Source organism: Zosterops lateralis (assembly GCF_965231275.1).
Source record: "Zosterops lateralis genome assembly, chromosome: 21".
Taxonomy (NCBI): Eukaryota; Metazoa; Chordata; class Aves; order Passeriformes; family Zosteropidae; genus Zosterops; species Zosterops lateralis.
In genome coordinates, this window is record NC_139781.1 from 8,924,161 (window position 1) to 8,948,431 (window position 24,271).

General features: G+C 45.1%; 2 protein-coding genes across 5 annotated transcripts in view; both read right to left on the minus strand.

Annotated features, from left to right (window-relative positions):
- Window positions 1–4,363, minus strand: part of MTMR8 (myotubularin related protein 8) — a 277,728-nt gene extending 273,365 nt beyond the window's left edge. For 2 of the 4 annotated variants that reach the window (XR_014591479.1, XM_083876263.1), the window contains exons 1-3: window positions 4,148–4,363; window positions 2,600–2,722; window positions 1,599–1,761 (exon numbers count right to left, since the gene is read on the minus strand). Coding sequence is in view for 3 of the 4 variants with exons in the window: in XM_083876263.1 (XP_083732389.1) it covers window positions 1,599–1,761; window positions 2,600–2,722; window positions 4,148–4,171 (310 nt within the window). In the remaining variant the exon portion in view is untranslated. The remainder of the gene's footprint in view (window positions 1–1,598; window positions 1,762–2,599; window positions 2,723–4,147) is intronic. The other 2 variants (XM_083876265.1, XM_083876264.1) reach the window with 2 other exon arrangements.
- LOC310917755 (endothelin receptor type B-like) overlaps window positions 1–24,271 on the minus strand; it is a 372,101-nt gene that overhangs the window by 20,333 nt on the left and 327,497 nt on the right. The window lies entirely within an intron of this gene.

The following is a 24,271-nucleotide window of genomic DNA, read 5'->3' on the forward strand; positions in this document are numbered from 1 at the left end:
GATGTCTGGAATATCAGCCCAACAAAGGCTTCAGGCTGGCTCTGATAAATTCCCATTTACCATCCAAACCTCCTTTCCTCTCTTTAAAAAATGCAAATCCAACCACTAATTCATCCAGCTGATTGCCAAGGCAGCTCCAGAGACAGAGGGAAACCTGTCAGAGGCTGATAAAGCAGGTAACCCAGAGATGTCCATCACACGTGTGCAAATCATCAGTAATGATGAGCTCTGCCAAAAATCCATAAAGGAAGCACACTCAGACATCTCAAAACAACAAAATGAGCTGTTACAATCCAGAAGTAGAAGGCAAGAAAGAGCTACAGCCATTTACAGAGTTGAGACCAAAGGAAACTGGTGTGAGCCCCTGCAGTGACACCTCCCACGCTTCAGGCATTACCCAAACCTCTAATTTTCAAACCTCAAAGAGCAGTGGCAGCTTTTAAGTGTAACACCACAGAACTGTGTAACACCACAGCTACAGCATCAGAGGCAGAACTTCACAACTAAGAAAACTCCAAAGAGCACAAAGGGGGTGCTGAAAATAGACACAGGCTTTAATATCAATTAAAAAAAAAAAATCAATCTAAACTCTGCAAAGCTCATCTCTCCTACAGGATTTCCAGCCCTGTGTGAAGGTGCCATTGATTCCTGTCCCTCAGCCTGGTGACACCATCACAAATTGTAACTACAAATGACATCCTTGTAATGACACAACTCCAAATATTGGTTCCAGCACCCCAAAAGCAGAGGCTGCCAGAGGCAGAAGCCAGGTAGGAGCTCAGTGGAATGCTGTCCTGCAAGAAAAGCCTGAAGGTTTGGAATAAAAAGCTGGAGCTAGAAGAGAGCACAGACTTTTGAGGATGTCTGGTTTTAAGAGTGACTCCAAGTCAGGGCAGGGTGAAGCACAGGCTTTCAAAAGTGAGCAAACACTGCAGAGAAGCCTGAACACGCTGCTGGAAATGCAGCAAAATGCCAATTAGTGGGATTTGGGAATTCTGTGAATGCCTGGATCAGCTGGAAAGGGCAGAACTGCACAGAGCCAAGAGCTGGGTGACACAGGAGACTGACAGTGGCCAGTTTTGGAGATGAACTTTGCACAGCCCTCCAGAAGTTCCTCATGGGACACCACGTCACTCCCACAGAATCACAGAGAGGTTTAGGCTGCAACAGCTCATCCAGCGCCACCCCAGGGACACCTCCCACTGCTCCAAGCCCCAGTGTCCTGCCTGGCCTTGGACATTCCAGGGATCCAGGGGCAGCCACAGCTTCTCTGGACACCCTGTGCCTGCTCACCCCCAAAGGGAAGAATTCCTTCCCAATATCCCATCTGATCCTGCTCTCTCAGTGTGAATCCATCCTCCTTGTCCTGTCCCTCCAGGCTCCTGTAAACAACCTCTCTCCATCCTTCTTGTTTCCCAAGACTATGTTTACTTTGGAAGCAAATGTCCTGCCCCACAGAGCCCTGCCATTGTCCCTGGTGCTGGAAGCTGATTGTGATCCCTTTTTCCTCCCAAACCCAACCGTGGGGCAGCAGAGCTTTTCCAGAGCTCAGTCTGGAGCACTGCAGAGATTCCCAGGAGAGATTCCCAAAGCCATACCTGGCTGGGAGAGCTTGAGCAGGGAGGTGAACACGTCGTGGCAGTCCCTCTCCTGCCCAATGACAAAATGAGCCACGTGGAAGTTCTTGCAGTGGATGAGCAGGGGGTACCCAGCCGTGGTCAGGGGCAGCTTCTCCACGCTGGAGATGTGGTGGTGCAGGATCTGCAGGAACAGGAATAAACATAATTTGTCACTGAGAAAGCTGTGAGCAGGGCAAGCAGATAGGAAAGCTTTGTAACACAATCAGCTGTTTGTTTGTGATATTTATCAAATATAAACTGCACCCAAAACTCAGGGAACTAAAGCAGGACTGAGAAAACACAGATGTACACAAATTAATTTCAGAGGCAGATGTGCAGCTCAGTTCACCCAGTGCACTTTGCTTTCCTTTCACCTCCATATGAAATACATTCTGTCATTCCCATTTCACCTTGGAATTAATAAAATAGGCTGATTTCAGTGCTAATTCTGCACTTCTAAAAGCTGCAAAATCACGTTTAGTCATCTTGTATATTGAGTTTGAGATAGGAAATCACACAACTTTTTTTACATTCCCTGAACTGACACTAATCCCATGAGTGAACTCCATCAAGTCACGTTATCATTGTGCTCATTTCCTTCTGAACCAGCTGTCTCTGGAAAACATTAAATATTAAAATGCTCCAAAAAAACACTACGATTCTGGAATTCCTAAACTTGTTCATCCTGGAAATGAGAGCAGTGAGTTCCAGGAAGAGGAGGAATGGTTTTTTACTGCCAGAGAGCAGAGTTGGATGGATATTGGGAAGGAATTCCTGGCTGTGAGGGTGAGGAATCCCTGGCACTGTGAGGGTGCTCAGAGAACCCGTGTCTTCCTCATCCCTCCAAGTGTCCAAGGCCAGGTTGGAGCAGCCTGAGATAGTGGAAAGTGTGGAAAGGGGGTGGATCCTTCACATCCCTCCCCATCCAATCCCTTCTGTGAGCTGGAGCAGCTTTCCCAGGTGTGTTTTCACACACATACCCATGTCTCCTTCCTGACTTCAGCAGAGGCATCCACGTAGATGAGGTGTGTGGCTGTCAGGTACAGGGTCCCGCTGGCCGCCTTCCTGCCGGCGTAGCGATCCAGCAGCTTCACGTTCTCCACCTGCAGCAGGGACACTGGGAAAACCCTCTGGGATGGCTGAGTCCACCCTGTCACCCAGCCCACGTCCTGTTATTCCTCAAACACCTCCAGGAACAGAACTCCAAACCTCCCCGGCAGCCCCTTCCAACCCTTTCCATGGAAAAATTCCTCCAAGTCCAGTTTTGATGGCAGAACTACCTAATCACCTGTTGAATTCCATTCTTGCAACTTCTAATATGCAGCTCGTGAAGCAAGACAGAAAAATGCAAGAATTTAAGCTGCCCCTGCAGCACCAAGTCAGCCTTACACCATAAACTTGAACTATTTCCCCATGAATTAAAGCCATAAAGGTTAAACAAACAGCTGTGGTTCAGCACCAGCAAATCCTAACAGGATTACTGGGTTTGTAGCCAAGATGATCCCAGTTCATCACTGTGTGAGGCTGCAGGAAAATAACAAGACAAAAGAATTGCAAAGGAAAGATTTTTTTTTTTTTTTGTGCTCAGGGTCATTAACATTTTTCTTTGAAAGGAACAGCCCTCTCCAGTCTGACTTCCCACTGCCCATTCCCTGCTTCTTTTAACTCATTTCCTGCCCTCCAAGTGTATTTCATAAACCACACCGAGCTAATTAATAAAAAACAGCTTTAGAGAACATCAGCAGAGAAATAATAAAATATGTTACAGCTCTGGATTGATTTTTTTTCTCCCGGCCTATTTGCTGCCTAATGAACGCAGATGGAATTTTTTTTTTTTCGCCATTAGGCAGAAATAATAGGAAAAAAATAATTAGATGGACAATGAAAATAAATGTTTTAGCTGTAAAGGATAGATTAGCTCTGGGTATTGAATGTGTGAGCTTCCTTATGTCTCAAGTACATTATGGAAAATAAAAATAAATTGGAGAGGTGAGGCCTGGTCTCAGTGTCCTCTTTAGCAGGTCGTGGTTTTCAGCAGATATAATTATTAAATATATTATTGCTCTTTTCAGGGCATTACAGACACACAGGACCAGCAGAGCACTCAGACCAGGGGATAAGGAGCATCCCCAAACTAACACGAGTAACAATAACCATCATTGCAGCGAAGGATATAATTAAATTACCAACCGCTGCCTGAATAAACACCATTCCTTTTAATACACCATTCCCGGAGCTCCTGCTTTACTTAATTCAATGGGAAAAAAAATTAAAAATAGAATTAAAAAAATAAAAAAAAAGGAAAATCACTCATTAGGACTGAGAGGAATCTCGGCGGTTTGACAGAAAGGAAATATCTCGGAATTCCCCTCAGAGATGAAACCCCCTCCCCACACAGCCACCAACACCGGGGGGTGTCACCGGCCACCCGCAGCCCCGAGAGCGGAGGGAAAGCAGGGAGGGGAAGCGGAGGTAGAAGCAGCGGAGGGGAGCAGAAAAGAGCCGTGAGGAGCCGAGGATTTCTTTACCTTGGGGGTGCTGATGTGCTCCATGGCCGCCCGGCCCGGCCGTGAGGGGCCGCCCCGCCGCCATCAGCGCACGCCCCGCCCGCCTCGCCCCGCCCCGCCCCGCCCCGCCCGCCTCGCGAGAGCCCAAACAGCGCCCCGCCGCCATCTTGGCTGAGGGCAGCGCCCGCACGGTGCTCCCGGGGGTGTGCCCGGAGAGCCTGGGGTGGGTCCGGAGAGCCCGGGGTGTGTCCAGAGCTCCTTCCCGGAGCGCCCGGGATGTGCCCGGAGAGCACGGGATGTAGCCGAAGCCCCTTTCCGGAGCCCGAAGTCCCTGGGATATGCCCAGACTCTGTACGTGGAGCCCCCGAGATGTGCCCAGACCCTCTGCCCGGAGCCCTGAGGATCCGCCTGGAGCCCTCAGGATTCGCTGGGAGCCCGGGATGTCTCCGGAGCCCCTGGGATGTGTCCAGATCCCCTGCCTGGAGCCCTCGGGATATGCCCAGACTCTCTTCATGGAGCCCTGGGTTGTGCCCAGACCCCCTGCCCGGAGCTCTCAGGATGTGCCCGGCGCCCCCGGGATGGGCCCGGAGCCCTCAAGATCCGTCCGGAGACTGGGATGTGCCCAGATCCCCTGCCCGGAGCCCTCAGAATCCGCCCGGAGTCCCTGGGATGTGCCCAAATCCCCTGCCTGGAGCCCTCAGGATGTGCCCAGAGCCCCTAGGATGTCTCCAGAGCCCCTGGGATGTGCCCAGATCCCCTACCCAGAGCCCCTAGGATGTCTCCAGAGCCCCTGGGATGTGCCCAAATCCCCTGCCTGGAGCCCGGGATGTGCCCTGAGCCCCTGGGATGTCTCCAGAGTCCCCGGGATGTGCCCATATCCCCTGCCCGGAGCCCTCAGGATGTGCCCTGAGCCCCTGGGATGTCTCCAGAGCCCCTGGGGTGTGCCCAGATCCCCTGCCCGGAGCCCTCAGGATGTTCCCGCAGTCCCCAGGATGAACCCGCACCCCCCGGAGCCCCTCACACTCCGCTCCATCCCACAGCAATCCCTCTATCTCCCCGTATCTTTTCCCCCTCCCATCACCAGCGTTTGCGAAGCTCTCAGGGAACCTTTCAGGAAAAAAAAAAAAAAAAAACACCACCTTTTATTTTTCCTTTTTTTTTTTTCCCCTCAAGGCGTGCGGCCCTCAGCTGTTCCGTCTGGCTGACAGCATCCTCCCTCCCTCCCCCCGAGAAAGAAGCTGGAGGCACACAGATCATTTTTAACACTTGTCACACTCCCCACAGCTCGTAACACCTGCTCGCCCTGTATATTTGCCGTGGGTTTTAAATTCCGAGCACGACGCCGTGTCTTCGTCTTCTTCACTCCTGCAGTGAGTGTTGGTGTCTCACAGCCCCAAGGGCAGCGGGTTCCCCAGGGGGTTTGTTCCAAACCAAACCTTGAATTGCCAAAAAAAAAATACAAATTCCCTTCAAGAGTCTCAGAATTGTACAGGTTTTAATTGTTGGTGTCGAGCCTGAAATTTTACAGGTTTTAATTGTTGGGGATGTTGTATCCAGCTTGAGAATGGACAGCTTTTAATTATAATAAGAATTCCAGACTGGTTTGGGTTGGAAGGGACATTAAAGATCATCCAGTTTCAATCCCTGCCATGGGCTGGGACACCTTTAATGAGTATTATTCCATATTCTATAATTTCTACCACTCGTGCAAACCCACACAGCCTCAGATCAAGGGAAGAAGAAGAGACACACGAGCTCAAATTCCCTGTAATTCCCAGTTTGGAGCAGCACAGGCTCCTCCTCTGCAATTAGTGGGGGCAGCTCTCGTTAATTAAAGCTTTGTGTTTGTGTTCTACGTGATCCAAAGTCGGTTTTTCCCCCGGTAGCTTCTCCAGAAGGATGAGGATGGTTTATAATAAGGTTAATAATAAACGGGGTGGGCATCACTTCGGGGACTTTGCAGCACTGCACAAAATGGACCTGTGGAATAGAAATGCTGCTTCCTCCTCTTCCCAAAGGAAAAGTGCAAAAACACGAGGCAAAAATAAAAAAATGAGGGGGAAAATAAGGATGTGGAGATGAGAGGAGCTGGAGGAACAGCTGCACTGCTCAGCCAGGCACTGTCACCCTCACTGGTGCCACAGGGATCAGTCTGAGCAGGAATCTCAGGGAATAAAGAGCTGAGTTCTCCCAGGGAGCTTTTCCCAAGCCAGAGATGTGCCCATCTTCTGTCTGAAATGTGCATTTATTGAGCCTGAGGAGATGAGGCAAAAGGAAGGTGTCAGAAGAAAATAAACAGAGAACGAGGCCACAGTGTGAAGCTTAGAAAATGCACTTTGAGGTCTCTGAAGAAGGTGAATGCATAAAACACCACCCAGATCAGAGATGAATTGGACTGAAAAGGGGCTATTCCGGAAGGAAGGAAGGAGGGAAGGGGAAGGGGAAGGGGAAGGGGAAGGGGAAGGGGAAGGGGAAGGGGAAGGGGAAGGGGAAGGGGAAGGGGAAGGGGAAGGGGAAGGGGAAGGGGAAGGGGAAGGGGAAGGGGAAGGGGAAGGGGAAGGGGAAGGGAAGGAAAGGAAAGGAAAGGAAAGGAAAGGAAAGGAAAGGAAAGGAAAGGAAAGGAAAGGAAAGGAAAGGAAAGGAAAGGAAAGGAAAGGAAAGGAAAGGAAAGGAAAGGAAAGGAAAGGAAAGGAAAGGAAAGGAAAGGAAAGGAAAGGAAAGGAAAGGAAAGGAAAGGAAAGGAAAGGAAAGGAAAGGAAAGGAAAGGTTGGATGACAGAACTGGCACAGTGCAGGGAATGTCCTGTACAAAGCCACCAAGGCAATGTCTCATCCTTGCCTGAACTGCTGAATACAGCCCACAGCATCTTCAGGATACCCATTTTTGCTGTCATTTGAAGTCATATTTATTCCAGAATTTCCCTTGTACTACAGGAATCTGTAACTCTTTTGATCTTGTTCTGAGTTCCTTACATTGACATCGATTCTGCCATTCACACTCACTCTGGACAGGCTTTGTACTGACAGAAAAGGGATTTTTCTAAATTTATTTTGCAAATTGCAGATCAGTTTGAAGTTCCTCAGCTTGCTGGAAGAAGCAAGCCAAATTGTAGGTCTGGTCTGTTCCCCCACCAAGCAATTCCTGCAATCTCGTTTTTTATTACTCATTCCCCACTTAGGAAGTGTTTAACAGGCAGATAAAATCTAACACAATAAATCCCCATCAACAAAACAGTGAAAATTTGTGTGAGGCAGATGAAAATGACATTTTTTGGGGGGGAGATGTTTGAGAAAAGAACAACTTCTTGTGCTATTTTTACTGCGAGAAGGGTGGGAGGGGGCATTACCAGACACCCACACCGAGTGCCAGAGGGGCTGTTGCAAGAGCTTTGTCTACAAGTGTCATCAAGAGAATGCTGCCAAAAATACCCCGAGATGATGAGTTTAGATACAATTCCACCCCCAGCCCCTGCCCAAACACTGGCTCCTCTCATTTGGGAAGCAGAGAGTCCAAGGAATGTGCAGGGGGTGCCAAAGGCAGCTGAAACACCAGCAGGAATTTGGCCTTTGGAGTTTGTTTTCCTCACTTGAGTGATAGTCAAGAAAGAGCCGTCTCAAAAAGAGCCTCGGGGAGAGCGGATCCTGCCTGTATTTTAGAATTTTGACTGGCACAAATAGATAGTGAAGTATCTTCCTAGAGAGGAGAAATACATAAGGAGCTTAATGCAGAGAATATGAGGCTGCTGAGAGGAATGAAAGCAGAGCTGGACAGCTGTAGACTTTAACCTTTGGCACTGCCCAAGGGTTTTTTAAGTGAGTTTTGCTGTCCTGAGGTGGTGTCAGTGTGAGCTGGGCCAGGGAAGGTGTCCCTGCCATGGCAGGAGCTGGATGAGCTTTAAGGTCCCTCCCAACCCCAACCACTCTGAATCCTGGGCTTGTAATTACAGCCTGCGCTGACAGACCTGAAATGATGCAACTGGAGGTTTTGAAAGTAGCTCAAATTATGGAAAATAATCTGTGCTGTTTTCTTCCGCCTTTTCCTGCTGGACAGTGATGGTGTCAGTGCTGTGACTCTGGGGCTGTGCAGTGGTTGCTGGTGTTATAATTCCATGCCATGGGATGGATATCCAGGGATGTGCTGGACCAAACACAACCAGCTCAGATATTGCTGAAGAAGTCCAACAGCCTCTGGGCTGATCCTGCTGCAGCAACACAACATTCCAGCCCCTGTTCTCCCTTCCAAAGGTTTTACACCAGCCAGGGGCTGTGGTTGCAGCAGCCCCGAGCACTCAGCATGCAGAGCCCATCCCTCTCCTCCTCTCAATTCCCTACAATCAGGTGGAGCAATCAGCTGTCCTGGGTATTTTTAGCCTCTCTGGATTAATGACCTGCTCCCCACGCTGTGCTGGGGCTCTGGGACAGGCCCCCACCCTGCTCCCAAGGCAGGAGATGTCATTAATTAAAGCATCACTTGCAGAGCTGGAAAATCACTGAGGAGCTGTGAGGGAAGAAAAGGTTTGGTAGAGTTGTGGGGTTTTTTTCCCTTCACTGTTGCTGTTTTATGGAAAGAAGATAAAATGTCATCTTAGTGGGTGTGGAATCACCTGATACTCGTGTCCACTTCCAGCAGAGCCCAGGAAGGGAAGTGAAGAACACAGAGTTTCACTGTCACTCTTGAGGCTGAACTGGATGTATGAACAAACAGCCCACACAAGGAACTTCCTTCTCTGTTCCAGTGAACAGCCAGGAGCAGCTTGTGATGATCCCCAGTTTCAGAATTATTCTACAAGATTCTTCTTTATTGCCTTGCGACTTGAGCTGCACTTCTTGTTTTTTAACAATCTAATAATTCAAGGGTGTGGTTTGTATCCCTGAATAGGAACAGCCTCCTGAGCATCCCAAGGCACACTCACAGAAATTCTCCTTGCAGGTTGTGATGATCCTCAGTTTCAGAATTATTCTACAAGATTCTTCTTCTTTATTGCCTTGCGACTTGAGCTGCCCTTCTTGTTTTTTAACAATCTAATAATTCAAGGGTGTGGTTTGTATCCCTGAATAGGAACAGCCTCCTGAGCATCCCAAGGCACACTGACAGAAATTCTCCTTGCTGTCTAAAACCTGACCAAACAGCTGCCAGTCTGCCTTTCCCAAGGAGACAGCTTCCTGAGAACTCCCTGCCTTGAACATTCACGGATTGGGAGGGCTGAGCAAGGCCAGAGCAGATGTGTTTACAGCTCCAGACAAATCTCTGCAGCTCAGGCAGTGCTGCAGAGCACAGCCCAGCAGAGTCCAGCCCTCCTGCATCCCCCAGGACACGGAGCTGCTCTCCTCACCCCTCTGCCAAGTGCCAGAGTTGTCTCCTGGAGCTCTTCCTTAGCAGCTCTCATTGCACACTGAGCTCCCAGTTGGATTTAAGCCCTGCATGGATGAATGAGCCAATGACAGAGCTGGGAATTATTGTCTTCCCCTTGGCACTGTGCTGAATTTGGTGTCTTCTGTCTCAGAAAAACACCCCAGATCTTGTTGAACCAGCTCTAGAGCAGAGCAGGTTGTTGGGAAAGATGGGACAAGGTGCCCTGTAAGGTCTGATCCTCCTCCAGTGCCAAGACCTGGTCTACAAACCCAAATGATCCAGTGCATTCCCGAGACTGAATGGAATTTCCTCTGCAATCCAAACATGTTCCAGGGTCTTAAACTCTTTGTTCCAGCACACAAAGCTCTGACCCAGTCAAGCTTGTTAGCGGTGGCAAATTTATTCCTAACTGCTTTTCTTTGATGCGATGGAGTTGTTATTTTTTTTTTTTTTTTTTCGAGACAGGCATCAATCCCTGGTGACAAAGGGTGGATTATCAGCCTCTCAGCAAGACACTGAAACCTATCCCAGGGAATTCGGATGTGGCTTGGGAGAGCTGGGGAAAACATGCCAAGAACTGCGTCATCCAGGAAGGAGAGCAGTGCTGGGACTAAAATACAACGTGGTTTTAGGATGTTTGTGGCATCTGCAGAGCTGAGCTGGTGTTTGGCAAGTGCCAGAGAGGGATGGAATTCAGGACTGGAGCCAGACTCCAGCTTGCTTTGGCTGCAGACAGACTCTCCTCCGGGCTTTTCCCCTGTCATCCTTAGGAAATTGGTTTTTTTCCCCTTTGTAATGAAGCTCAGATTTCAGGATCTCTGCATGTCTCTGTGTGCAGGATATTTTCAGTGAGAAAATTGGCTCGACCTTTTCCTCAGGCCCAGCTTTCATTCCCAGGTAAACAGAGGGGCTTTTGGGCAGAGCTTCTTGTTACACAGCAAATTAAGGAGAGGTGTCCCTGGGGCTTGCAATGGGAAAAAAATATTTCAGGATTCAGGATGCTGTCTCTCCAAGAGCCTCCTTCTCCACGTTGTGCCAATCTGTGGGTTTGACTCTCTTGTTTAATTACAGTTCTAATCATCTTACTCATGCTTCATTTCCCACTGTAAATAAAAGGAATTTTAGGCCGCGTTTCCCTTTTTTTCTTCCAAGTGGTTGAGTAAATTTGCCCCTTTTTTGAGAAGTGACGGGTTATTTTATTGTGAAATTGTGCCCACCCAGTGCACATGGCTGGGCTGAGTCAGCCCAGGGTCAGGGGGCACCCAGGGGGGACAGAGGGACAAGTGCAGGGTGTTTGTCACCAGCAGTGTGTGAAACAGGACTGGAGGTGACTTTGTCCTTTCCCAGGAAAACCAAACACACTCTGAAAACTGAAACCTTTGCTGCCTTTATCCATGGGGACAATCCATGTCTGCCTGTTCCAGAGGGGCAGAGTGCTTTGTTAGGTTCCATTTCCCAGAAATACCATCCCAGGACTTCCATGTCATTTCCAAACCTCCAGCTGATGATTAATCAACTAGAAAAGTTTTATTTCAGGTGAGAAACTGCCCTTCCAATTTTCCCTTTGCTTGGGAACAGGGGTTTGTTCTGGGCTTGGCAGAACAGTCAGACTCCATGGTCTGGGAGGGCTTTTCCAGCCTCAATAATTTATAATTTATGATTCTGAGAAAGCCTTACAAAGCTCTTGGTGTTGGTTAAGAATACAGAGAGTTCCTTTACAAGCTGAGCATTCTGAGAATACCTGGGGGTGGATCACTTCCCAACACCTCAGAGCACAGATCCAGATGGAAAATGGGGCTGGATCTGCCTGTTCCCCTGGAAAACCTCTGTGCCAGTGCTGGGGCTTTGTGTCCAGCTCTGCTCAACTCTGCCAAGACACAGCACCTCCAATTCCAAGGAAGGAAATGAAAATAAAAGCTGATTTTTTTTCATTTCTGTGTACTCATTCCTCTGTGCTCAGGAGCTCAGAGATCTCTGAACTCTGCGTTTCCCAGTGCCTGGCACCCTCTGGTGTCAGAGGCCTCTCAGGGAGGATTTTATTGCTCAGCCACAAGGGCAGAGCTGCGTTCTTTGACTGGAGTTTATTTTGGCACTGAAGTCACTTGTGTGGGGTCTTGGCAACATCCTGGAACCAACCAAGGTCTGATCTCTGCTGGGAGCGTGGCAAAACCTCCCTGGACGGGCTGAAATCAGAGACAAATCCCAGTGAAAGTGCAGATTTCAATTCCTACAGCGTTCCCTGATGGAATTCAGGGGTCTGAGACAACCCCTCAGTGCAGACACTCCTCAGGGACTGGAGAGGATTGGCCCTGAATTGGGATAGAATTCAAAGGCACAATTTAAAGCGCCTTATTTTCTGATTATTTTGCTTTATAGCAGAGATCAGTGGGAAGAGGAGAAGGGCTTTGAGCAGTGGAATAAAATAACACATGAGAACTGTTCAATGATTTAATCTTTGAGGATTCAGTCCTTTATCTCTGGGCCAGCTGGGGAGAATAAAACACTTTTCTTAGCTTTAGACAAAAATTAAAACATCACTTATAGTAATAATGGTCAAGCTGAAAGAGGCTCAGAGGTTGAGCTTTGGCTCTGATCAAGTATCCTGAAATACCAATGAAACCTCTCTGAGCAGGACAGGAGCTCTGAACCTCCTGGTTGAATAGGACAGGAAGGACACTTTTTCCAAATTTTTTTTGTTCCCTGGGCATGGGAAAATAAAAAAATGGGGCCATTTTGCTTCCTTTTCTACTCAAAATCAATGAGATTTTATTTTAATGGCCATGGAGCAAAAATTAAAATACAATAAAACCACCAAGTGAACTGAACTTTTCTAAAGTGAACTAAAAAACAAAACAAAACCAGTAAAAAGACCAAGTGAACGGAACTTTTCTCAAAATATTTTTGGGCACAGTTCTGGTGAACTGTTGGTCTTAAATATTTCCCTTTGCCTAAATTCCATGTGCTGAATTTTACTGGACATGCTAAAGCTTGTGGTTCAGTGACTTCCCAGCTGCTTTTCCTTCAGGACATTTTAAATCACCACATCCAAATCCATCCCTGCTGTCAGTTTGAGGGAAAAGGAGAGATTTGGAAAACCTCTCATCAGGAAAAAAGATTTGATGATCCCTGTGCTATCCCAGGGTTTGGAGCCTGTTGAGTCCCTGCTTTTATTCCGTCCACATTCCCAGGGTTTGGCCAGGCTTTGTTTTGGGATAAATAAGAATAAACAGCCTGCAGGGAGGGGTTTGCAGCCTCCCCAAGCCCAGTTTCATGGTTCCATCCCCACTGGCACACTGAGTTTTTTATTCAGAGCTGCTCTTTGCTGCTTTGTGCCTTCTCTGTGTCTCTCCTGCAGCTCTGGGGTCCCAAATCTCCATCTGTGGCACCACCTCGTTCCTTGTTTAAAAAGAAAAGCGATTTATCAAAGCTGCTCCATTATCCCATCTTCTTTTCTTAACATCACCGTGGAGGATGTGTTCCTGCATGAAATTAGCTGGTAATTTTCTTGTCTTGATTTTTCAGTGTTTCAAGTGTTCTTAGGAGCAGCCCCTGCCAGACTTCCAACATATTGTTATGGTTATCACCTTGATAAATATAACCCAGTTCTGTCTCTTCCCCCCTTCTCTCTGAGTCTTCCCTGCTGACGTTTTCCTCTCAAGCAGAAGTTTCTTTTCTTTATTTCCAGCATCTCCACAGCCTTTTCTTCAACCAGTTTCCAAAATCTTCATGATTTGCTCTGAGGGTGCTCACTGGAGTTCCCTGCCAGCCCATAGAAAACCTCCAGCTTGTTAAATCTTCAGTGAAATTGTTTTTTTTTTCTGCACTTTCCACTACCCTGAGTGAGAGAAGGTGCCTGTACCTACTCCCAGCTCCTCCTCCAAGGCACCTCTGCTGTGCTGGCAGCTGCAGCTCACACTGAGCTCATCCAGAGTCCCCCTGTTCCATCAGACAGCTCCTCACAGGGAATCATTCCTGGGTTATTGTCCAGCCCCTTGCCCAGGGAATGCACACACAGAAATACAAATTCATTTGCTCTTCCCCAGCCCAAGAGCCCCAGGCAGGCTCTGGAGAGCCCCAGTGCTGCAGGGAGCTGGAGTTGAGCACAGTTTGTGGTGTCAGGCATTGCTTCTTTCTGCTGGAGAGAACCAACCTGCTCCTGTGTGTGACACACAAATCCTGGGGTGACACAACTTCAGGAAAATATATTCTCCATTTCTTGGGAAAGGATCCCCATTTTGGGAATAAGGAGCCTCTTTCTGCCTCAAGCAGCCTTCAGAGATCTGCACCCCTTTGCCCCCCTCAGAAAGACATTTCACCATCAGGCACTTGGGGGGAAGATAAACCTAAAAAATGAAACTCTTCCCCCAGGTTTCGTAGCATTTGTACAGTGCCAAGGCTGCTGGGGTCCTGCTCCCTTCCCCTCAGGCACTAGGGAATAATTGCTACATATATTAGGCAGAAATTTAAAAATATGAGCGAAATCAACTTATTCTGAGCTCATGATGATTGACAACAACCTTCTTGTTCTGCAGGGAACAGCCATTCCAAGAGTTTTAGTTATTTCAGACACCATCTCTTCCCACAACAAAGGGACCTGGGTGGCAGAAAGTGCAAAACCTGAAAAACCACAGCTGTTCAAAACATCTCTTAGCAACCCAGAGATCCCCCAAAGTCACTGCTGCAGGAGAGCTCTGCTGCCAGTGTTGTGGGATTTCTGCTTCCCCTGGATGCTGAGGAGGAATTTATAACTTGACAGCCCTTATCTTTTTTTTACCTCGCCCATTCTTATTCAGATAATTGTCTAATTCTCATCTGAAACTCCCCGAGCTCTTTGCCTCAATAATAGGAGAGGAGAGGAGAGGAGAGGAGAGGAGAGGAGAGGAGAGGAGAGGAGAGGAGAGGAGAGGAGAGGAGAGGAGAGGAGAGGAGAGGAGAGGAGAGGAGAGGAGAGGAGAGGAGAGGAGAGGAGAGGAGAGGAGAGGAGAGGAAAATGGGGGAAATCTGCCCCAGCTCCCATCAAAAAAGTTTTTTTCTGACTCTCCTCCCCACTCAGGTGAGCAAGGATAACCACCCAGGAAGTTTAACCAAGTCAAATAATTTTAAATCCCCTGCTCAGGACTTCTGAAAGCCTTTCCAGGGTGAAATAATCTGCATTTCCTGGCTGTCTCCAAAACAAGGACACTTCCCACTATCCCAAGCCTTGTCCAACCTGGTCCCATCACCTCTCGTGGGCCAGAGAGGTGTTAAAACACCTGAGCTCCTGGAGAGAAGGATCCTGGAAGGAAATTTGTTTACTGAATCTCAGGCTGAGGTGAGTTTTAGCTCTCTCATGAGGCTTCAGCCACATAATTACAAATAGTTATTTTAGCTGAACTTCATAACTCTGAGTTGCAGTGATTAAACTGAAATTCCCATCCCAGACCTGCAGGAAGACAAGCCCTAATAACAACTGTTAAATCTCAATATTGCGTTCAGCCACCTCAGTGAGCTCTTTAAAAAAGCAAACATCTGCAATCCCATTACCAAGCAGCCCCAGGGGCTGAGACCTTCCAAAGTGGATCTGTTGGGAAAGAGAGAAAATTTCCTTAAAAAGGAAGCTGATCTCATCAGGATGAAAAATCTCAAGCGAGGAAAGCAAAATGTGCTGTGAAACATAAACCACAACCTTTTTTTTTTTTGTCTCTCAGTGTCTGAGTAATTAAAATTCCCCCTCTGAAATGCAGGTCCAGGCCATCTTTTAAAACAATGGCTTCAGGTTTATCACAGTGAGTGTGGAATTGTTCCTCCGTGACAGGCACAGCTAATACAACAAATATCCTCACATTCTTAGGGGGTGCTGGGAAATAAATAAAAGTAATTTCTGCCACCAACACAACTCCAAATATTTCACAGTGATAACAATGCTCTGGAGCATTTCATCCCTGCACAACCCTCATCCATCCCAAGGAGCCAGGGCAGGTTTTTCTCCTTTCATGAATCAAAAGAGAGGAACCAAAAGCTGAGGTTGATTTTGCTGAGGGTTTTTTTGGGTGGCTGAGCAGAGCCCTGGCTGCATTATGATCCAACTGTAAAATAATCCAGAAACTCACACAGCTCAGCACTGCTGGTGCTTCTCCTGGAAGACAAAGTTCCTTGGGAAGGATGATGAAAAATATCATTAAATTCATTAACTCCACCACATTTCTGTAAATTTAAAGGATTGCAGAGATGTGGATAGAGTTAACCAGGACTGCAAAAGCACATTTTTTTAAACACTCAGTTTTCCATCCTCACTTCTCTATTGTTTTCCTGTGAAATCCAGAATGAGGGGGCTCTACCTCCAGGAAGCAATTGAAGCTTTAAATGCTACATTTGACTGAGTAAATTATCCAGCAACTCCTCTGAGCATCAGCTGGAGACAGGCAGAGATGAAGCTCAGGGAGAAGCACAGAAATGGTTTTATGTAATAAAATTTACTTCTCTTGGTGGGAAGCAGGATGCTCAAGGCTCTGATATCCTTTTTTTCCTTCACATCAGAAATTCACTGGCTTTAGTGCTTCTAATAAACTGTTGTTAATGTGTTGTGGTTAATGAATAAATGTGGATTCAAACCTCAGCATTAAAAATTGTATATGAGAAAATGTGGGGTTGTTTAGATCTGGGAGTTTATTTTAGCAGCTGTAAAAGACAGATCAGAGCCCATTCTGCCTTTCAAACATGGAATTTCCACCCATGTTAAAATGATAAATAGTGGAGAGCTGTCCTGTCAGCAGAGAGCAACATGAGGAACGGTGTAAATAATATTTTGTTACTGACTTTGCTTGAAATGGGCAAATTCCCTTCACCTCCCCAGCCCAACCCATAACTCTGCAAACCAGGGCACTCTGGATGTGTCTGGTTCCAGCCCTTGCACTGGACACTGATCTCCTTTTGCCTTTTTTAGCCCTGGGCAGGCAGGACCAGCCTGACACAACATCTCTGCCCCTGTGTCAGTTCTGTCCCAAGCACAGGCAGCCCTGAGCCTCATTAAACCACAATAATGAACATTTTACTGACACTGCACAGACTTGGTGACCAATGGCCAGCCCAGCTCTGTCCTTGGCTGGGCTCAGGGACAGCAAAGCAGATTCTACGTGGGAACACCTGAAAATTTTCCTGGTACACAAAACTTGGATTAAAAATCAGAAATTATTGCAAAAGTGTTGGTTAAAGGGCTGGCTAGGGAGTGTTTCAATAACTTCTGTTAAAAATATCACATCCAACTCAGCTCCAGAAAAGCCAAAGTAGGTAATTTTTAAATTTTTAAATTTTAAATGACTTTTCTGCCATTAGGACAGTGTCTCTTTTACCCAGAAGGTGAACACAGATTGCCCTCAAGACACCTGTCATTCTTTCTCTTCAGTAATAAACATGCAAAATTTAATTAACGAATTAGTTAATGAATTAATGAATAAATTAATTAATGAATTAATAAAATAAATGAATTAATGAAGAGGCACCTGAAGCCACTGGAAGCCCTGTCCACAAGCAACACTTGCTGTGACTCTATAATTTTATTTTCTTTTTTAATTAAAAGATACTAAAATGTGTTATTTTGTCATAATAACACTGGATATATAATTACAAAGGGCCTGGGTGTGATAACAGGACTGATAAAGTGACCTAGGCCAGGAAGGAATTAGGGGGAAAGTGTTTTAGCTGTGGCTGATGAGATTCCAAATGCCAGGACCAGCAGCTGTGCCCATGGAAAACTCAGCAAATCTGGGAATGTCCAGGGGAAAACCAGGAAAACACATCCACTCTCACTTGGACATCATCTCCAGAGGAGCAGCTGGAATTGCAACAAGGAAAAAAACTTCCAGGTCATTTTGGGAGAAAATCCCAGGACTCAAATAAATGAAGGATCTAAAGTCCCAGACAAGGAGGTTTTGTCGTTATTTCCTTTACTTGGGGAGGGAAGAGAATAAAGTTGAAACAACAGCCTCGCTTTTAAGTTTTAATAAAACTCCTGCAGCTCCTGGGACTCTCCAAACTGAGCTCAAGGTTGTCTTTTCTGGATTTCAGATTTTGTAGACACCAGGCTGGTGTTTGCTGCTCCTGCAGCTGCCAAGGCCATGGTGACAACCCTGCTGCAAGAACAACTAATTTTATTTGGGGTAAAATGCATTTATCCCCCCAGAACTGCTCCTGTTCCATGTTAATGCTGCCACAGCTTCCCTGGCTCATCCCACTCTGTCAGCTTGGGGGCTGAATTATGGTTTTAATATCTCTGACTGTGATTTGTTCTGTTCTTCCTCATGTTTCTGATCTGCACTTCAGGGTAATCCGTTGTTGCTGCTGCTCACGGAGCTCTGCAAACAGAAAAGCTCTTCACAAATTCAAGTGGCTGTGGCTGAACACGATGGGAACATGCTCAGGATCTGGGAATCCTCCAGAATATTTGAGCACAAATTCCTGACAGAACAGAAATACATCTTCACACTTTAATTAAAACAATCAGCACACTCCAGTGTGTGTTTTCCCCATTTTTATTCAAAATGCAGCTTTGTGCATTCTTCACAAGTATTTTACTTCAAACATTTAAGGAACAACACAGAAAATGCAACGTTGAATCAATTAATAAACTGTTCCCAAGGCACTGCACATATGGATGCACCTCAACACATAAATAAGTTTGCACTGGACAGAGCCTGGATTATTATTATTATTCATAACTAAGAGAGCACTGGGAATGTGTTTTGCTTTTCTAAATTCAGGAACAATCCAGCAGAGGCTTTTGAGTTATCACAGGAATCAGTAGGTGGTTCTGTGAATGAGGAATTGGAGAGCTCAGAGCATTCCTTGCTTTGAAGAATTTAGAAATAAAATTTAGAAATAAAAATGGAAAATTCAAGAAATAAAAATGGGAAATTCCATTTAATGCAGGACAAAGGCAGGGGGATGTGGAATTACCCTTAATGAGGGGATTAAAGCTTTGCAAGGAGCTCAAACCTGGCAAAACATTCAGAAAACTTTCCCCAGCTGAATCCACCCGTGGATTGTGCAAATCACAGAGGGGGAAAAGTGAAGATCCCTCATCCAATTCTAATCCAGCTGTGGAGAGTGACATTTTTACAAGTTAAAAAGGCAAATAAAATAATTAAAGCTACGAGTTTTGATAGTTCTGCAGCTCAGGTGGAATTTTTGACAGCATTTTTGGTTCAGGTAACCAAACCTGAATTTTACTTTAATAACATTTCACCCATTAGGTCATTAAGATCAGTCCAGTTTCCCTTGTTTTTAATTATCTTTGGTGGAGTCATTTTGGTTTTCTGCTGCTGTAAACACATCCCATCCCGTGTTATTTAATTTCCTTAAAAATTTTATTTGCCCATTTCTGGTTTCACGAGGACTTTAACTTGCAGGTGTTTAAATCAGCAAGGAAACAAAAGATCATCTTGGAAGGGAATGGAGTCACCTCAAGATATATTTTAATTTTATGACTGTTCATTTTCTTACACTTACACAATTCCCAGTCAACAACTCAGGTGAGAGAACATGACATTTTTAACCACTGAAATCACATAATTTTGAAGTAACTATGGGCTTCTGCTTGTTATTGCTTAAGATTCAGCAGAGGCTGCACCAGAAATGAGCCTTTGAGGAGACCAAGTCTATTATCTCTGTTAGCTGGGGCAATGGCAACCACCATGAAAGCAAAATTACTGCCATTAAATCAAGAAACTAATTAGAATCAGATCATCAAGTTCCACTTCTGCTGGAGCTTTGGTCTCCTGGCATGGGATGGGGTGATTTACTCCAGAGTACACACCAGGGCTGGGCAGAGTTTGTCAGTTCAGTGCTTTTTTGATACTCCCAGAATTCAATAAACAGCTCCAGAAGGTTCAGTGGCACTTGTGGACACAGATCTGGGCTGGCAGATCTCAGGGGGGAAGGCTGGATATGATTGCCTGGTAAGAAATACTGGAGATGTAAAAGCTGTGAGTGAAATAGAAATGAAATCCAGCTCTGAGATGTGATCATGGCAGGCAGGAAGACGAGGATGAGCTGGAGATGGGTGGAAGGACAGAAAACAAAAGGCCCCAAGGGTGCAGCCCCTCTCCACCCTGCCAAGGCATCAGGGAAAAGGTGGAGAAGAAAAGTCTCTTTAGAGTTTAGAATACAGGATGATGTGGTGATAGAGCAGTTCTCATGGGCTGCAGGCAAAGTCTGTAGGGTTTGTATCTCGTGCTGGTTGGTCACTGTAAATTAGAATATTCAACACAAAAGGAGATGGAATGGATTATATATAATATATAATGGATACAACAAGGTCCTCACTCTCTTACCTCTTGCCCTCTCTCTTTTCTACTTCTCTTCTACCTCTCTTGCTCTTCTACCTCTCTCTTACCTTTTTTACCTCCCTCACCTCACCCCCTCTCTCTCTCTCCCTCTCTCTTTGGGGTTCCCTCCAGCCCAGGCTGGTGGCTGAAGGCAAAGCCCTTTTTACCCACAACCCTTGCAATAAACCCAGAATATTCCTAGAATATCTCAGCTCTGTAGAGTTCCCTCTCCCTGCCCTCCAGGGATGATCCTACAGCTCAGGAAATCTGTCTCATGCCTATGGATGGAGTCAGAAGGAATCAACCTCACAGCTCCAGGCAGAGCAGGAGCCTAAAAATCCTCGCCTTGATTTCCTCCCTTTTATTTCATCAATATCCACCACTGAGCTCAGGAAACTTGGGGGAAAAAAGCACAGGATTTGTGAAGTTCTCATATTGAGGATGAGAAAAGTGATTCACTCCAAATGATGACACAAGAAATTAGACAGTTTTACTTTATCAAAGGTTAATAATGAATAACAAGATGCATCTGTCACAGCAAGAAGTGCCCCAATGAGAATCCAGACTGTCACTGACCTCGCAGGAGTCATTTATTCTTTATGTCTTTGATTTCCCAGCACTCATCCTTATTCTTTCTGTCTTTGGAGAGTAATCAGTGTTTTAAATGTTCTCCAAAATTATATGAGTCAGTACAAGTTGTGTTCCCATTTGTGCCCTTAATTGGGTTTTAAGGCCATTTCAGACATCTGCATGCTCATAAGTCTAATAGAAACACTTAAAAGCCTGAAATAATTTGGGACCAGAATTGACACCTGAGGGCCATTCTATTAATGGGAGTTGAGAGTTAACAATTTTACAGTTGTTTTGTTTCTAACCAGAGGGAAGGACAAGTTTGCTCAGTACCTGCAGCATTACTCAGCACAGAGGCCTGAGGAATGTTCCAGAAAGCACCAAGGAATTTGCCTTGGTCCACAAATAAAATCAATATTTCAGATTAATAGGGGCTGTATTTATTGAGGAGATCTGCCTCAGATTAGGAGACTGGAGTTCTTTATCTACACACAAAAGTGGCACAAACTGGTTGCCCAACTTCAAATTAATGTTTATTTTCTGAGTTATCAAACAGTCCCAGAAAATGAAGGCAGAAGTTTTTTCCCCAAAAAAATATAATCACTCAAAATAAGTCACCTCCTTCCCAGAAGGGAAATGCTCAGAGCAACATTGATGCTCCTTCCTCCAGGACTGTGAGATTTTTATCAGAATTGAGCTTAAACTCAGAAGAGATTATAAAAGTTCTGTAAATTACAAAATCAATCCACGTCCTCCAGTAGAAATAATATTCCATCAGCAAAGGACTGGAAAGGAAAACAGAAAATCTCTTGCTGATATGACCCACATTGGCTGAGGAACAAATAAATTCTGTGGGTTTTTAGGTTAAACACAGAGTCAGCATGAAAAGCTGCAATTTCTAAATTAAAGCATTTGCTGGGCTGGCAAAGTAACTCATCAGTTTGAAGCCAATCCTGAAAGATTCCCAGAAGAGCCAACCTATTACCAAAGCAAACGGATTAATAAGTGCAGTATTGATCTGCAGATGCCTTTGCTGATCCCTCTGGAAGCTTTTCCCACAGAAATGCACTGGGAATTCTGCAGGAGGGGCCACAGGGAAATCATGGAGCCAAAATTATAAAAGGAGAGAAGAAAAAGAAGGAAATCTCAAGCCTTCACTAGATGGGTTTCTGATTCTCTGCTTTCCCGTGAGTTAATGTCATGTTCAGGCTGTAATATTCCTTGGAAAAAAAACCCAAGAAAATAAAAACAACACTGCTCTAAAATACCCAGCTATTTAAAGCACCCACAATAACTCTGCACAATAATTCTGTAAACCTGCAGACAAGAAACCAAACAGAGCTAAAAACCAACCCCTGTGGGTGCCCCTGGAAGCAGCAGGATCTGGAGATTTTTCCAGGTTGTAAAGCAGCACTGATTTATTCAGACACAAAAGATTAAAATTCTTGGGGAAGATCTGATTTACCAATTCAGTGTCCAGTGAGGATGTGAATGTTTCCATAACACAGGGTTATGTATCCCTGTGAAGGGAGATTTGATAATGCTGCCTAATGGAACTTTATTGCATTTTCAGATGTTTTCTCATCGGGTTATTGAAATTCTTGCTCCTGGAAGAAGAGAGGACTCCAGAGGAAATCTGCAATTTGCAGAAATTGCTCTTTCCCACCTCCTTAGGACAGGGTGAGGAAGGATATTTCTCCACCTAAAAACACAAGGAAAATCAGGAAGGCAAAGCATGGCCTTGCTGACTGGAATGTTGTTTCCTACATCGATCCCAAAGCAGAATTAACAACAGCTGCCTACAAATATGGATTTATTTTTATTTTTCTCTGTCTGAAACTCATTGGATGGGTTCACCCACTCATTTGTATGCAGAGCTCTGATGTGCCAGGGACACCTTCCAGTCTCCAGCAAATTTAGGCAACGATGAAACCATTTTCTAATTAGGAGTTAATGGCAGCTGGAATTATCATTTTAAATACAGCAAGACCTAAAGAGTGACTTCTCAGGGTGAATTTCCTTGGTAATCTTCTCAGCCTCTCCACTCTCCTGGATGATTTATGGTGTCTGGGGGCTCCTTGGCAGCACTTTCTGTGCTGATAAAGAGGAAAAAAAAACCTTGACTGTATCTTAAATTGTCAACAAATGTTTTTTAAAATTTCCTAAGAGCTCTTGCATTTGTCCTTCATATTTTTCCAGAGTTTAAAAAAAATGCTCCAGCCTGAAGCTGCCCTTTCCTACAGAAGAAATGCTCATGAACATCTGATTATTGAGCCCCAATAAATTTCCCCACAATCAAAATGTGCTTTATTGTCTGTAAATACCCAACCTTGTGGTGGCAGCCCAATTAATTCTGCTTTTAATTATTATTTGAGATTATTTCAGAAAATAATTTATTTGAGAAAATCACCTTGCAAGAGTGAGTTTCATGGGTTAAAAAGGATATTACAGCTTTAAGAGAAGGAGACATCAAAAAAGCGTTTGCCCACAGCAAGGAATTCAACAATTGTGTTTAAATTTAATATAATGTGTGATAAAGAGTTGAGCTGGAGTCAGAGTCTGTCACTGGCTCTCACACAATTATTTATGGCTCTATATAGGCCCAGCTCCATGACTTTTGCAGGCAGAAACCTTAATACTTTGTGACACAACTGGGCTGAGCCATCTAATATCACCCACAAATCCTTTGAAAAACAAATATTCCTTCAAATAATTATGCTGTTCCAACATATTAACTTCCCAGGCAGTGATGAAATGTCCTGTTTTAGGGAAGACCACTGAAAAAGCCTTTAAATCAAAAACCTTTAATATTAGGATCACACTCTGCGCTGAATAAATGTCAGAGAAATAAACTTGACGGAACAATATATTTTTCATGCTGTAAAATGAATTTTAAAAAGGACCCTGAACAGGAAACTACAAAGTCTTTAACCTCCAGGGGGAAAAAAAAATCAAATATCACCCAGGTCACTAATAATCTAATGTCAACTGTTTCCATAAAAAAAATGGGAAATGATAAATAATCAAAGCATTTAGTGGGAGCTGTGGGGATCTGGGTTATTCTCAAGTATTCTGTGTTATTCTCTGTGCATGTTGATTAGAATTTTAAAGAAAAGGTATGTGTTTATATAGTTTATAACCATGGTTTATAACCCCACCTCCTGCAGTGGGATAATTGCCTTTCCACTCACACACTGCTCTCATTTGTGTGGGCAGAAAAGGTAAAAGAAATGTTTATTCCACATATAAATTATTTTAATTTCTCGCAGCAAACTACAAGAAAAGGGACAGCCCCCTGAGCATCCCACTCATCAAAAAATTGAGTTTTAAAACTTGAACAATGTGTAGGCAGAGCTGTTTATTCCACTCCACTGCATCAATGCATTTATTACTCTCCTGCATCCACCTCACGCTGCCCAATCCTTCTTTATATTAAATGTAGAGATCAGCACAGAGTTCTCTGTTCCAGGAGACACAAGATCAGTTTTGCTGCTCTTCATCAAACGGGAGAGAAAACAAAAATCTCTGTCCTTTGGCCAGGCAGTCCCAAACTCAGCATGAGGATAAAATCTCAGTGCAGACAACACACTCTGAACTGAAGAATCAGTTTTTCTTACCAGAAAAAGATTTCACTGAAACAAAAAATAAAAGTGGTATTAGTTAACCTGAAATAGCAATTTTTAAGCAAGATTCCACAATATAGAAGAGTTGCTTTTACCATGATGTAACTGTGGTAGTTGTACCTGAAAATATGAAAAGATTTCATGCCCTGCAATACTTTTGGCATCTCATTAGTTAACCTGAAATAACATCTTTAAAGCAAGATCCCAGAATACAGAAAGTTGCTTTTACCATGATGTAACTGTGGTAATTGTACAGAAAATACGGGAAGATTTCATGCCCTGCAATACTTTTGGCATCT